The 17,189-nt window shown below is 38.4% G+C and overlaps 1 protein-coding gene across 1 annotated transcript in view; it reads left to right on the top strand.

Moving 5' to 3' along the window:
• Positions 1–17,189, top strand: part of KLF8 (Kruppel like factor 8) — a 138,660-nt gene that overhangs the window by 60,370 nt on the left and 61,101 nt on the right. The window contains exons 4-5 of the mRNA XM_021701423.1: positions 9,064–9,175; positions 9,825–9,964. Of these exons, the coding sequence (XP_021557098.1) occupies positions 9,064–9,175; positions 9,825–9,964 (252 nt within the window). The remainder of the gene's footprint in view (positions 1–9,063; positions 9,176–9,824; positions 9,965–17,189) is intronic.

Genomic DNA, 17,189 nt, shown 5'->3' with positions numbered 1-17,189 from the left:
TTATAAATGCTATTTTTATCATGTCTCTTTGTGCTTAAGAACATACAATGATGCTCTTTTGTTTAGTATGCTTCTCAAATTGGGGAATACATATTTTTGAGTGAAATGCTATCTATCTTCCTGGAACCTGTGTGTTATTTAATAATAAGTAATTTAAAACATTTTATATTTTAAAAATATGATTTTATTAGAGAAAAATGTACAATTTGAATAACCTTTTAAGATAAAACACAATTGTCAAAAATAGTTTTAAGCTTATTAAGGCACACAGCCTGGGACTTTCTAGGAAAATGTGTTTATTTGTCTTTGCCATTAGGAATGCTTTTGTGGAAAAGTTGGAACATTTTTAGCCCTACATATGTAGCCAGTCTTAGCACCTGCCTCTTCCAATACCATATCTTTTCTCTTCCCTACAGGTAAAATAGTCTTCTTTGAAATATTGCCATCTTCCCTGTGCTCCCCTCCATTTGGCATCTATCACCCTCCATTTTACTTTTTTATTTGCCTGCATCACAAGTATATGGGCATTCTTCCCAACTGAATTGTAAATTCCTCGAGGACAAAACTATCTTATTTCCATTTGTGCATCTCCAGAACACTTAACACAGTGGTAGAAATTAGTTGTCTTGCAACAAATAATTTGATAAACAAACTTGAAAATATGTACAGGAGAGAGTTAATATGCTGTAATCTTCCTTTTTATTTAATCTTAAAAATAAGTTCAGTATTCAGAAAGGAATAAATTAAGCCCCTCTTTCACCACTATCTCCCATCCACCCAGTTCCTATCATGGAGGTGTGTCTACTTTAGTTTGTAATTGGAAATGATCAAAGACAATTATATGGCCTCTGAAGTGGTTCAAAATATTTAGCTTCACCACAGCTGTAGAATGACAATCAGTTTTGTATGTTGTGCCTTAGGAAGGACATTTGGAAGTTGGAGTATAATCAGAAGAGAGAATTAGGATGGTAAGAGATTTCAATTGCATGTCAAACAAGTGACTGATAAATATTTAGCATGAATTAAAAAGACCAAAAGGGAGATATGTGGGTGGAAATGACTAAAAATCAGATCTTAGCTCAGTATAAAAAAACATTTTCTAACAGTTTTCTCTTTGAAATTTAATGTCTTGTAATCATCCCATCACCAAATGTAGGAGACTGAAAAACAACATACTAGCATCAAATTGCTGAGAGTCTGTAGTGTTTTTCTGAATAAAAGTGATAATCTACTAGTAGTGAATTGTGGTAATGATAAGTGTTTATAACAGTTTTGTTTTTGAGATTCCCCTGAGGGGGTTAATTAAAATTTTGGTATCAGTTCTCATATGGGAAGAGAGAGACAAACAAAAAAGGAAATAGGAAAATCAAATTCCCTGAGAATTTGCTGATATCAAGGTAATGATGGCACCAAGCAATGATTTGATAGGACTTTGAATTGCCCCCATAATATCCATCAGTCAACCAGAGCCACTCTAAATAGACAAAACAAGTTTTAAACATTTCAGTGTAATTTTAAACTAAAGCCATTAGCTCAATAGTCTCCAAAATGGTATGCTTACACCTTGGTTGGGAGGTGGGGGAGTGAGGAATGCACACAAAATAATTGGAGCACAAGAAGAAAGTATAAACATTTCTATTTCTATTTTCTCACTCTTTACATGTTACCTTTATTTTTCATAATGTAAACAAAATGTTAGTATATTAGTACATTTGTGACATACATGCACACACACATGCAGAGACACACATACATAATGAGATGTATGCTTAAAACTTTTTAGTGAATGATACACAGTCAGTGTATGGAGGTAACTGCACTAGACAAATGTTCCACTCCCCCCCAATCTTATTGCCACCCTTTAGTTTCTTCTATATAGAAATTTTGAAGCTTAAACTACATCTAGGAGACTGGTGACCATTGATTGAGTTTTGGTAGGGATCAGAAACATCAGGGCTTGATAATAAATATTTGAGGGCTTCTCCCAAAATAGGTGGAAGGGAAGGATGCCAACATGTATCAAGCACATACTAGGTACTAGGTATGTGTTTCATCTCACTGACACATTTCCATTTAAGGGCACAAAAGCCAAAAGAAATGTTCTCGTTTCTGAGGTGAACCTAGGCATCGATCTTGGACAGCCAGTGAACTATTCAGAAAGTTCAACTCAACATACACACATTGAGCTTGACTTTTCAGGACACCCTTGTTGTGGTGGCTGGAGATAGAAAGTTAAATTATACTCAGGCCCTATCCTATTGAACTCAGTGATCCTAGAGAAGCTCATTCCAATGGTACCAGAATGCTCCTTACTACCTTTCCCTCAAAGGAATTTTAGCTATGCTGAAAATTTTAGGGGAGAGGAAAAGATGTCAGAGGAGTAGGAGACGCTATTCCAACTGGTCCCCTGAATTGAGCTAGATATCTACCAGACCACCCTGAACACCCACAAAGTCAGTCTGAGATAGGAGAAGGTATATCTGGATCTCTACAAACAGAATATCAGGCAGATGGTTTCAAGGTATGAAAAGGGGAGCCATGATTCTGCGGTCGGATAATGGAAGATAAACGGAAGGGGGAGGGAGCCACGGGGATCCTGCACCACCTGTGGGCAAAAGCTTCCCACGCTGGGGACAAAGCATGGACTCCCAGACAGGCAGGGAAAGGAAAAGGACTTTAGGGCAGCCGCCAGACTGAGGTCTGGAGCGCCGGGGCTGAGTGTGTGACCTAGGGGCAGCTGGGAGTTTTGGAAGCACAAAGGGCAGAGATGTGCCCCCATACCCAACCTGGAGGCAAGGACTGGGAGCCCTGCTGAGGGATGCACAAACCAGGATGCTGCAGTTTATAGCAGCACAGAAAGAAACGGAGATAGTGTGGCCTGGAGAACTCACTGAAGAACAGAGTTCAATCTCTCTGCTCTGAGGCAGAGGGTTGGAAACAATCTCTTCTGTTCTGACGCTCAGAAAAGACACAGAAAGCTGCCAGGGAAAGCCACCAGAGAACAAAAATTAAAAAAAAAAAACTAGTTTACACTGAGCCCATTTGCCCCCACACACAGGGGGAAGGGCAACACTGTCCAAACAGTTTTGCCTGACTAACAGTGCAGCAGTCCCCTCCCCCAGGAAACAGGCTGGGAGAAAAAGAGGCTGACAACCCTAAGGTCTCTATAAAACAGGTGCATCTTGCTTTGGTCAGGGTCAATAATTTGGACACTGTACATTCCCTCAACCATCCCTCAACAGAATGACAAGGAGGAGGAACCCCCAAAATAGGAGAAACTCAGAGACTGTGACTTCTGCCACAGACTTACAAATGGATTCAGATATAACGAATATGTCAGAGACGGAATTCAGGCTAGCAATTGTGAAGACGATAGCTACAATGCAGAAATCGATTAATGGCAACATAGAGTCTCTAAGGGCAGAAATGAAAGCTGAATTGGCAGAACTTAAAAATGCTATCAATGAGATCCAGTCTAATCTACATACTCTTAACAGCGGGGGTAAGTGAGGCAGAACAACAAATTAGTGATCTAGAAGACCAATTGATAGAAAAGGAAAAAGAGGAGGCCAGGGAGAAACAATTCAAAATCCATGAAAACAGAATCAGAGAAATAAGTGACACCATGAAACAATCCAGTATCAAAATTATTGCGATCCTTGAGGGGCTGGAGAGAGAGGGGGGACTAGAAGATATATTTGAGCAAATCATAGCTGAGAATTTCCCAAATCTGGGGAATGAAACAGACATTAGAGGCCTGGAGGCAGAGAGAACCTCTCCCAAGATCAAGGGAAACAGGCCAATGCCCTGGCATATAATAGTAAAACTTGGAAATCTTAGAATGAGGGAAACCATCTTGAAGGCAGTTAGGGGAAAGAGATTCCTTACATAGAGAGGGAGGAACATCAGAATAATGTCAGGCCTATCCACAGAGACCTGGCAAGCCAGAAAGGCCTGGCAGGACATACTCAGGGTACTAAACCAGAAGGACATACAACCAAGAATACTTTATCTGGCAAGACTGTCATTTAGAATGAATGGAGAGATGCAGACCTTCCAAGACTGGCAGAAACTAAAAGAATATGTGACCACTAAGCCAGCCCTGCAAGAAATATTAAGGCGAGTCCTATAAAAGGAGAAAGACCCCAAGAGTGATATAGAACAGAAATTTGTAGAGACAATCTATAGAAAGAACGTCTTCACAGGCAACATGATGACAATAAATTCATATCTTTCAATAATCACTCTCAACGTGAATGGATAGTCCCATAAAATGGCACAGAGTTGCAGATTGTATAAAAAGACAGGACCCATCCATATGCTGTCTACAAGAGACTCATTTTGAACCTAAAGATACATCCAGACTGAAAGTGAAGGGATGGATGTCCATCTTCCATGCCAGCGGACCTCAAAAGAAAGCTGGGGTAGAAATTCTTTTATCAGACAAATTAGATTTTAAGCTAAAGACTGTAGTTTTAGGCAGAGAAGGACACTATATCATTCTTAAAGGGTCTATCCAACAAGAAGATCTAACAATTGTAAATATCTATGCCCCCAACATGAGAGCAGCCATCTACATACGCCAAGTGTTAACCAAAATAGTCATCTTGATAATAGTACGTTAATTGTAGGAGACCTCAATACTCCACTCTCAGCAATAGACAGATCATCTAAGCACAAAATCAACGAAGAAACAAGAGCTTTGAATGACACACTGGACCAGATGGACCTCATAGATATATACAGAACATTCCACCTTTAAGGAGCAGAATACTCATTCTTCTCCAGCACACACAGAACTTTCTCCAGAATAGACGACATAATGAGTCACAAATCAGGTTTCAACCGATACCAAAAGATTGAGATTATTCCCTGCGTATTCTCAGAGCATAATGCTTTAAAACTGGAACTCAATCCCAAGAAAAAATTTGGCAGAAATTCAAACACTTGGAAGCTAAAGACCACTCTGCTCAAGAATGTTTTGGTGAACCAGGAAATCAAAGAACTTAAACATTTCATGGAAACCAATGAGAACGAAAACACATTGGTCCAAAACTGATGGGACACTGCAAAGTCTGTCCTACAGGGGAAATACATAGCCATCCAAACGTCACTCAAAAAAATAGAAAAATCTCGAATTCAACAACTAACTCTACACCTTAAAGAGCTAAAGATAAAGCAACAAATGATGCCTATGCCACACATTAGAAGAGACAAAATTAAGATTAGAGCAGAGATCAATGAATTAGAAACCAGAAACACAGTAGATCAGATCAATGAAACTAGAAGCTAGTTCCTTGAAATAATAAGATTGAAAAACCACTGGCCAGACTTATCCAAAAGAAAAGAGAAAGGACCCAAATTAATAAAATGATGAATGAAAGGGGAGAGATCACGACTAACACCAAGGAAATAGAAACAATTATTATCAACAATTATATGCCAATAAATTAAGCAACCTGGAAGAAATGGATACCTTCCAGAAACCTATAAACTGCCAAGGCTGAAACAGGAAGAAATTGACAACCTGAATAGGCCAATAACCAGTAACTAGATTGAAGCAGTGATCACAAACTTCCCAAAAAACCAGAGTCCGGGGCCTGATGGATTCCCTGGGGATTTCTACCAAACATTCAAGGAAGAAATAATACCTATTCTCCTGAACCTGTTTCAAAAAATAGAAACAATAGGAAAGGTTCCAGACTCATTCTATGAGGCCAGCATTACCTTGATCCCTAAACCAGGCAAAGACCCCATCAAAAAGGAGATTTTCAGACCGATATCCCTGATGAATATGGATTCCAAAATCCTCAACAAAATCCCAGCTAAGAGAATCCAACAATACTTTAAAAGGATCATCCATCATGACCAAATGGGACTTACCCCCGGGATGCAAGGGTGGTTCAACATTCGCAAATCAATGCGAATGTGTTTTGTTAATCAGCACATTAACAAAAGACAAGAACCATATGATCCATTAAATTGATGAAGAAAAAGCATTTGACAAAATACAGCATACGTTCCTGATTAAAACTTTTCAGAGTATAGGGAGAGAAGGAATAATCCTCAAGTTCATAAAATCCATCTATGAAAAACCCACAGCAAATATCATCCTCAATGGGGGAAAGATGACAGCCTTTCCCTTAATATCAGGAACACGTCAAGGATGCCACATTCATCACTATTGTTCAACATAGTACTAGAAGTCCTAGGAACAGCAATCAGACAACAAAGAAATAAAAGGTATTCAAATTGGCAAAGGAGAAGTCAAACACTCTCTTTTCACAGATGACATGATCCTTTATGTGGAAAATCCAAAAGACTCCATCCCCAAATTACTAGAACTCATACAGCCATTCAGTAATGTGGCAGGATACAAAATCAATGCACAGAAATCAGTTGCTTTCTTATACACTAACAATGCAACTATAGAAAGAGAAATTAGAGAATTGATTCCATTTACAATAGCACCAAAAACCATAAGATACCTCAGAATAAACCTAACCAAAGAGGTAAAGGATCTATACTCTAGGAACTACAGAACACTCATGAAAGAAATTGAAGAAGACACAAAAAGATGGAAAAACATTCCATGCTCATGGATCGGAAGAATAAACATTGTTAAAATGTCTATGCTACCCAGAGGAATCTATACCTGCAACGCCATCCCGATCAAAATACCAATGGCATTTTTCAAAGTGTTGGAACAAACAATCCTAAAATTTGTATGGAATCAGAAAAGACCCCGAATCGCCAAGGAAATGTTGAGAAAGAAAAACAAACTTGGGGACATCACGTTGCCTTATTTCAAACTATATTACAAAGCCGTGATCACCAGCACAGCATGGTACTGGCACAAAAACAGACATATAGACCAATGGAACAGAATAGAGAACTCAGATATGGACCCTCCACTTTATGGTGAAATAATCTTCAACAAAGCAGGAAAAAAATATACAATGGAAAAAAGACAGTGTCTTCAATAAATGGTGCTGGGGAAATTGGACAGCTATATACAAAAGAATGAAACTCGACCATTCTCTAACACCATACACAAAGATAAACTCAAAGTGGGTGAAAGACCTCAATGTGAGACAGGAATCCATCAAAATCCTAGAGGAAATCATAGGCAGTAACCTCTTTGACATCGGCCACAGCAACTTCTTTCAAGATACATCTCCAAAGGCTCGTGAAGCAAAAGCAAAAATGAACTTTTGGGACTTCATCAAGATGAAAAGCTTGTGCACAGCAAAGGAAACAGTCAACAAAACAAAGAGACAACCCACAGAATGGGAGAAGATATTTGCAAATGACACTGCAGACAAAGTGCTGATTTCGAAGATCTATAAAGAACTTCTCAAACTCAACACCCAAGAAACAAATAATCAAGTCAAAAAATGGGCAGAAAACATGAAGACACTTCTCCAAAGAAGACATACAAATGGCTAACAGACACATGAAAAAACATTCAACATCATTAGCTATCAGGGAAATTCAAATGAAAAACACATTGAGATACCACCTTACACCAGTTAGAATGGCAAATTTGACAAGGCAGGAATCAACAAATGTTGGAAAGTTGTGGAGAAAGGAAAACCCTTTTACACTGTTGGTGGGAATGCAAGTTGGTACAGCCACTTTGGAAAATCCACTAAATGTGTTAGGATTCGTACAGAAGAAATCAGAATCCTAGATGCAGTGTGGAGGTTCGTCAAAATTTAAAAATAGAGCTACCCTATGACCTCAGCAATTGCACTCCTGGGTGTCCAAAGACACAGATGTAGCGAAAAGAAGGGCCATATGCACCCCAATGTTCATAGCAGCAATGTCCACAATGGCCAAACTGTAGAAAGAGCCGAGATGCCCTTCAACAGATGAATGGATAAGGAAGATGTGGTCCATATATACAATGGAATATTACTCAGCCATCAGAAAGGATGAATACTCAACTTTTACATCAACATGGATGGAACTACGTGAAATAAGTCAAGCAGAGAAAGACAGTTATCACATGGTTTCACTTATATGTGGAACATAAGGAATAGCATGGAGGACATTAGGAGAAGGAAGGGTAAAATGACGGGGGCAAAATCAGAGGGAGAGATGAACCATGAGAGACTATGGACTCTGAGAAACAAACAGGGTTTTAGAGGGGAGGGAGGTGGGGGGTTGGGTTAGCCCAATGATGGATATTAAGGAGGGCACGTACTGCATGGAGCACTGGGTGTGATACAAAAACAATGGATCGTGGATCACCATATCAAAAACTAATGATGTATTGTTTGGTGACTAACATAACATAATAAACTAAAATTTAAAAAAATAAAATAAAATAAAAAATGGCAAAAAAAATTAAAAAAATAAAATAAGTCTGAAAAAAATACTGGGAGGGAAAAATGAAACACAACGAAACCAGAGAGGGAGACCAACCATAAGAGACTCTTAATCTCAGGAAACAAACTGAGTGTTGCTGGAGCGGTGGGGTATGGGAGGGATGGGGTGGCTGGGTGATAGACATTGGGGAAGGTATGTGCTATGGTGTGTGCTGTGAATTGTGTAAGACTGATGAATCACAGACCTGTACTTCTGAAACAAATAATACATTATATGTTTAAAAAAAAAAGAAGATAGTTGGAAGGGAAAAATGACGGGTGGGATATCAGGCGGGGAGATGAACCATGAGAGACTATGTACTCTGAGAAACAAACTGAGGGTTTTAGAGGAGAGCGGGGTGGGGAATGCGTTAGTCTGGTGGTTGGTTTTGAGAAGGGCATGTACTGCATGGTGCACTGGGTATTATATGAAAACAATGAATCATGGGGCACTACATCAAAAACTAATGATGTATTGTATGGTGAGTAACATAATAAAATAAATATAAAAATATAAAGAAAAGAAAATTTTAAATGTTTTTCTCTTCCTTCCATACAAATGCACTTCTTTCTTCTTTGCTTTTTCTTTATCTTGCTGCTACTTCTCATTGTGAGCCATACTGGGAATCCTGAAAATGTTACACAGGCACACATATTTGTAGCCCGCACTGCTCTTTTTCTTTGATTTTAGTGAAAGTTTACCCCACCTCCATATCTTCACTGGATATCCCAAGTGACAGTGAGGAGAGTGCAACTGAGAGTGGATCTTTGGCTTTACGGGGTATTCAGGGACTACAGCAAGAGTGAGTACTTTTGTCTTTATTTCAGGTCTGTCTGTGTATATATGTGTGTGTCTGTCGTAGAAGTGGAACAAATTCTCAGACACAATAGTAGGCATTTAAGGATAACAAAATATAGGTAAATTGCCTTCCCGGAGCAGGTGTGAGTTTGTAATCACACATGTGCATGGACATGCATGTTATGGCAGATTTATGCCCTAATTGTCTAGACCACCAATTTTGCCTTTGAAAAATCTATAAATTTCCCATAAAGTACAGTTGCATACTGTTTCTTTCTGTAAGTTTACAGCACTCTTGTCTTCCAGTGTTGTAACTAATAAAGTAGTTGTCTTGCATTTTAACAACTATGTAGTATGAAAAAAATACATTTATGTAAATACAAAAATGAGTCTTGTTAGAGTGAAATGCTCACACTGGGAACAGAAACCACCCAAGGAAACATTATCACCTCCTGGGACCTCCACTTACTCAGAAGAATGTCCTAGTTGAGGGAATTGGTTGACCTATTTCAATTATTTCTTCTCTTGAAGGCCTACTCTTAAATTTGCATAAATTAAATGCATGTATGAAGGGATTCCATTGTATGTAAGTCCATTTATTTAGCTTCCATAGTAAAATCATTCTTTGGTACTATCTCTCTTTCTTTGCTCAGACCATCAGCAATGACCCAAATGCAGGGAGAAGAGTCTCTTGAGTTGAAGAGAAGACGGATTCACCAATGTGATTTTGCAGGATGCAGCAAAGTGTACACCAAGAGCTCCCACCTGAAAGCCCACCACAGAATCCATACAGGTCTGTGCACCTCCACCTCATTCCCAACACACACACACACACACACGAGTCTGTGAGAGATAGGAAGAGAAGAAAATCTTAAAACAAAGACTGATCCATTTATACTCATGGACAGAGGCTTCATTAATAGATTTTACCCTTATGTCTTGTTCCTACTTAGTTGTAGCTTTTATAAAACCAACCTAGGAAAACACTAAGTCTGGTGTCTCCTGAATAGGCATTATCCACATTAAACACTCGTGGGTCTTTCTAATAGGGAAGTAATAACACTTATGCTAAGATTAAGCAGCTAAGACATCACTCCCTCCCTTGTTACCAGAGTCCCACAGGTTTTACTGAGTATTGAAAAGCACAAAGGCAATTTAAATTAAGTGAAATTAGAGCAGGGTTTTGGAGCTAAGCACAATCCACTAACCTATAGCATACCTTTGCTCACTAGAAAAAAATGTGCATATTAAAAAAAAATAATAAGTAAAGCAGACCTGATGGAGATTGTGCCAAACTGGAGGGCACTGCCCCATGTAAGGAGAACTGTCATTCAAATCCAACTAAGCATTACCAAATTTCCCAAATTTTAAAGAAAACCAGAAAATCAAGATTTTTATGTGAAATGTCCTAGATTTTGAATGTTGGCATATAATTAAAAATTATTATAGCACCATGGACTCAAAGAAACCTGCCTATGAACCAGATGTAGATACTCAGTCATTAATTTGTACCCTCTGCTTTGGAAACTCCTTCTCCCCAATAATCTCCAGCTCAGAATTGAGTCTTGGACACCATGGATAAGAAAGGGACCTTTCTTTCTTGTAAACATGCACTGCATTACATTTGCTGTGTTAGGATTTGTATAGAAGAAACCAGAATCCTAGATGCTGTGCCCTGAAGCTCTGAACAGGTGATCAGTTTCCAGGCTGCATTGTCACAACATTCCTCTGACATTCTTTGTATTGATGTTTTCTTTGCTTCTCCTTGATGTAGAGTGCAGGCTGATTCCACTCACACACACACACACACACGTGTGTGTGTGTGTGTATGTGCATGTATGTGTATGTGTGTATATATGTGTACATACATTTATAAATATATATTATTTAAACTAAAAATTTCAAAATGTAAAAGTAGAATAGTTTACTATACTCTCATGTACCCTTCACCCAACTTTAACAATTATATCAGTATATGGCCAATTTTGTATTTTCACATCCCTACTGACTCCTGCATTCTCCACAGTAATATTTTGGAACAAATTCCAGACATCATATCATCTTAGTCATAAATACTTCAAAATATATTTATTTTATTTTATTTTATTTTATTTTATTTTAAAAATAAGCAAAAGATTACTATCACATAAAAATTCCTGATATCAATTTTCCATAATATCAATATAGTATTTCTTTAAAAATTTTTTTTTTAACTCAAGTTAGTTAACATATACTGTATTATTAGTTTCAGGGTAGAGTTTAATGATTCATTAATTGTATATAACACTCAGTGCTCATAACAACAAGTGCTCTACTTCTCCCAGTTATCCCATCCCACCACCCACCTCACCTCCAGGAACATTCAGTTTCTTCCCTATAGTCAAGAGTCTCTTATGATTTGCTTCTCTCTCTGTATTTATCTTATTTTTCCTTCCCTTCCACTATGTTCATCTGTTTTGTTTCCTAAATTCCAAACATGCGTGAAATCATATGGTATTTATCTTTCTCTGATTGATTTAGTTTACTTAGCATATTACACTCTAGTTCTATCCACATTGCCACAAATGGCAAGATTTCATTATTTTTGATGGCTAAGTAATATTCCTCTGTGTGTGTGTGTGTGATCTCTTATTTTTCCATTCATTTGTTGATAAACATCTGGGCTCTTCCCATAGTTTGGCAAATATAGACATTGCTGCTATGAATGCTGGGGTGCATGTGCCCTCTTGAATCACTATTTTGTGTCCTTTAGATAAATACCTAGTAGTGCAATTGTGGGTCATAGGGTAGATCTATTTTTAACATTTTGAGAAACATCTATACTGTTTTTCAGACTGGCTTCACCAGTTTGCATTCCCACCAAGAGTGTAAGAGCGTTCCTTTCTTCACATCCTTGCTGACATTTGTTGTTTCTTGAGTTGATAATTTTAGCAATTCTGAGCAGTGTGAAATAGTATCTCATTGTGGTTTGATTTGTATTTCTCTGATGATGAGTGATGTTAAGCAAATTTTCATGTGTCTGTTAGCCATTTATCTGTGTTCCTTGGAGAAAAGTCTGTCCATGTCTCCTGCCCATTTCTTGACTGAAGTATTTGATTTTTAGCTGTTGAGTTTTGTAAGTTCTCTTTTTTTATGTTCAGTTAGCCAAAATATACTACATCATTAGTTTTTGATGTAGTATTCAATGATCCATTAGTTGCATATAACACCCAATGCTCATGACATGTGACCTTCTCAATACCATCACCCATTTACCCTATCCCCCAACCCCCTCCCTTCTGTAACCCTCAGTTTGTTTCCTGGAGTCCAGAGTCTCTCATGGTTTGTCTCCCTCTCTGATTTCTTCCCATTCAGTTCTCCCTCCCTTCTTCTGTGGTCTTCTGCACTAATCCTTATGTTCCACATAGGAGTGAAACCATATGCTAATTGTCGTTCTCTGCTTGACTTATTTCACTTAGCATAACCCTCTCCAGTTCCATCCATGTGGATGAAAATGGTGGGTATTCATCCTTTCTGATGGCTAAGTAATATTCTGTTGCATATATGAACCACATCTTCTTTATCCATTCATCTTTTGAGGACATCTTGGCTCTTTCCACAGTTTGGCTATTATGGACACTGCTGCTATGAACATTGGGGTGCAGGTGCCCCTTCTTTTCACTACATCTATATCTTTAGGATAAATACATAGTAATGAAATTGCTGGGTCATAAGGTAGCTCTATTTTTAATGTCTTGAGGAACCTCCATACTGTTTTCCAGAGTGGCTGTACCAGTTTGCATTCCCACCAACAGTGTAAGAGGCTTCCCCTTACTCAACACCTGTGCCACCATTTGTGGTTTCCTGGCTTATTAATTTTTGCCATTCTAACTGGTGTAAGGTGGTATCTCTTTGTGGTTTTGATTTGTATTTCCCTGATGGCTAATGATGTTGAGCATTTTTTCATATGTCTGTTAGCCATTTGTATGTCTTCTTTGGAGAAATGTCTGCTCATGTCTTCTGCCCATTTCTTGACTGGATTATTTATTTTTGGGGTGTTGAGTTTGAGAAGTTCTTTATACATCTTGGATACCAATCCTTCATCTGTAATGTCATTTGAAAATATGTTCTCCCATTCCGTGGGTTTCCTAATAGTTTTGTTGACTGTTTCCTTTGCTGGGCAGAAGCTTTTTATCTTGATGAAGCCCAAAGTTCATTTTTGCTTTTGTTTCCCTTGCCTTCAAGACTTCTTGGAAGAAGTTGCTGTGGTCGATGTCAAGGAGGTTACTGCATATGTTCCCCTCTAGGATTTTGATGGATTCCTGTCTGACATTGAGGTCTTTCATTCATTTTGAGTTTATCTTTTTGTATGGTGTAAGAGAATGGTCCAGGTTCATTCTTCTGCATGTGGCTCTTCAGTTTTCCAAGCACCATTTATTGAAGAGACTTTCCTTTTTCCATTGGATATTCTTTCCTGCTTTATCCAAAATTAGTGGACCATAGAGTTTAGGGTCCATATCTGGGCTCTCTATTCTGTTCTGCAGATCCATGGGTCTGTTTTTGTTCCAATACCATAGTGTCTTGATGACAATAGCTTTGTAATATAGCTTGAAGTCGGGCATTGTGTTTCCTCCAGCTTTGGTTTTATTTTTCAACTTTCTTTTGGCTATTTAGGGTCTTTTCTGGTTCCATACAAATTTTAGGAGTGTTTATTCCAGATCTGTGAAAAATGTCAGTGGTATTTTGATAAGGATTGCACTGAAAGTGTAGATTGCTCTGGGCAGCATAGACATTTTAGCAATGTGTATTCTTCTAATTCATGAGCATGGAATGTTTTTCCATCTCTTTGTGTTTTCCTCCATTTCTTTCATAAATGTTCTGTAGTTTCTAGAGTATAGATCCTTTGTATCTTATGGTTTTTGGTGCTATTGTAAATGGAATTGATGCCTTAATTTCTTTCTTAAGTTACATTTTATTGTATAGAAATGCAACACATTGTGGACTGATTTTGTATCCAGCCATGTTGTTGAATTGCTGTATGAGTTCTAGCAACTTGGGGGTGGAGTCTTTTGGGTTTTCCACCTAAGGTGGAATTTGCATATCATCTGTGAAGAGAGAGAGTTAGACTTCTTTTTTGCCTATGTGAATGCATTTTATTTCTTTCAGTTGTCTGATTGCTGAGGTTAGAGCTTCCAATACTATGTTGAACAATAGTGGTGAGAGTGGGCATACCTGTTGTGTTCCTGACCTTAAGGAAAAAGCTCCCAGTTTTTCCCCATTGAGAATGATATTTGCTGTGGGCTTTTCATAGATGGCTTTTATAATACTGAGGTATGTTCCCTCCATCCCTATATTTTAAGGACTTTTAATCAGGAAAGGATGCTGTATTTTGTCAAATGCTTTTTTTGGATCAATTGAGAGGATCATATGGTTCTTGTATTTTCTTTTATTAATGTGCTCTATCACATTTATGGACTTGCAAAAATTGAACACCCTTGCATCCCATGAAAAAATCCTACCTGTTTGTGGTGGATAATCCTTTTAATGTACTGTTGGATCATATTGGCTAGGCTCTTGTTGAGTATTGTGGCATCCATATTCATCTGGAATATTGGTCTGTAATTCTCCTTTTTGATGGGGTCTTTGTCCTGTTGTTGGATCAGGCTAATGATGCCCTCATAGAACGAGTTTGCAAATTTTCATTCTATTTCTATTTTTTGAAACAGCTTCAATAGAGTAGGTATAATTTCTTCTTTAAATGTTTGGTAGAATTTCCCTGGGAAGCCATCTGGCCCTGAATTCTTATTTGGGGGGAGGTTTTTGATTAACACTTCTATTTCCTTGCTGGTTATTGGTCTGATCAGATTGTCTGTTTCTTCCTGTTTCAGTCTTTGTAGTTTATAAGTTTCCAGGAATGCATCCTTTTCTTCCAGATTGCTAAATCTGTTGGCATATGGTTGCTGATAATAATTTCTAATGATTGTTTCTATTTCCTTGGTATTAGTTGTGATATCTCCCCTTTCATTCATGATTTTATTAATTTGGGTCCTTTCCCTTTTCTGTTGGATAAGTCTGGCCAGAAGTTTATTGATCTTATTAATTCTCTCAAAGAACGATCTTCTGGTTTCGTTGATCTGTTCTACTGTTTTTCTGGTTTCTATTTCATTGATTTCTGCTCTATTCTTTATTATTTCTCTTCTTTTGCTTGGTTTAGGAGTTATTTGCTCTTCTTTCTCCAGGTCCTTTAGGTTTAAGGTTAGCTTGTGCATTTGGGACTTTTTAAATTTTTTGAAAGAGGCTTGGATGGCTATGTATTTCCCTCATAGGCCTGCCTTCATAGTATCCCATAGGTTTTGGCCCAATGTGTTTTCATTCTCATTAGTTTCAATGAATTGTTTAATTTTTTCTTTAATTACCTGATTGATCCAATCAGTCTATCAGGATGCACTTTAACTTCCAAGTGTTTGAGTTCCTTCCAAATTTCTTCTTGTGTTTGAGTTCCAGTTTCACAGCATTGTGGTCTGAAAATATGCAGGGGATAATCGCAATCTTTTGGTATCATTTGAGACCTATTTTGTGATCCAGTATGTGGTCTATTCTGGAGAAAATTCCATGTGCACTCGAGAAGAATGAGTATTCTGTTGTTTTAGGGTGGAATGTTCTGAATATATCTATGAAGTCTATGTGGTCCAATGTATTCAAAGCTCTTGTTTCTTTCTTTTTTAAAAAGATTTTATTTTATTTATTTGAGACAGAGACAGAGAGAGAGCACAAGAGGGGGTAGGGTGAGAGGAAGAAGCAGACTCCCTGCCAAGCAGGGAGCCCGATGCAGGACTCGATCCCAGGACTCTGGGATCATGACCTGAAACAAAGGCATTCACTTAACCAAATGAGCCATCCAGGCGTCCATCTTGTTTCTTTCTTGATCTTCTGCTTAGTTTATCCACCATTGCTGTTATTGGAGTGTTGAGTTCTCCTACTATTAATTTATTATTATCGATAAGTGTCTTTATTTTAGTTATTAGCTGGTTTATATAATTGGCTGCTCCCATGTTGGGAGCATAGATATTTACAATTGTTAGATCTTTTGGGGAATAGACCCTTTAAGTATGATATAGTGTCCCTCTGCATCTCTTACTATGGCCTTTGGTTTAAAATCAGATTAGTCCAGGGGTGTCTGGGTGGCTCAGTCGTTAAGTGTCTGCCTTCGGCTCAGGTCATGATCCCAGGTTCCTGTGATTGAGTCCCACATTGGGCTCCCTCCTCGGCTGGAAGCCTGCTTCTCCCTCTCCCACTCTCCCTGCTTGTGTTCTCTCTCTCTCGCTGTGTCTCCCTCCGTCAAATAAATAAATAAAATCTTAAAAAAAATCTAATTAGTCTGAATTAAGAATTGCTACCTCAGCTCTCTTTTGTGTTCCATTAGCATGGTAAATAGTTCTCCATCCCCTCACTTTCAGTCTGAAGGTGTCTGGGGTTCGAAATGAGTCTCTTGTAGACAGCATATAAATGGGTCCTGCATTTTTTTGGGGGGGGGGGGTTGGCAATATGTTTTTTTTTTATTCTTATGTTAATCCCCATACATTACATCATTAGTTTTAGATGAAGTGTTCCATGATTCATTGTTTGTGCATAACACCCAGTGCTCCATGCAGAATGTGCCCTCCTCAATACCCACCACCAGGCTAACCCATCCTCCCACCCCCCTCCCCTCTAGAACCCTGTTTGTTTTTCAGAGTCCATCATCTCTCATGGTTCATCTACCCCTCCGATTTCCCCTGCTTCATTCTTCCCCTCCCGTTACCTTCTTCTTCTTTTTTTTTCTTAACATATATTGCATTATTTGTTTCAGAGGTACAGATCTGAGATTCAACAGTCTTGCACAATTCACAGCGCTTACCAGAGCACATACCCTCCCCAGTATCTATCACCCAGTCACCTCATCCCTCCCACCCCACCCCCACTCCAGCAACCCTCAGTTTGTTTCCTGCGATTAAGAATTCCTCATATCAGTGAGATCATATGATACATGTCTTTCTCTG

The sequence above is a fragment of the Neomonachus schauinslandi genome, chromosome X (assembly GCF_002201575.2).
Source record: "Neomonachus schauinslandi chromosome X, ASM220157v2, whole genome shotgun sequence".
In the NCBI taxonomy this organism is placed as follows: domain Eukaryota; kingdom Metazoa; phylum Chordata; class Mammalia; order Carnivora; family Phocidae; genus Neomonachus; species Neomonachus schauinslandi.
This window is presented reverse-complemented; position numbering and strand designations above follow the sequence as displayed.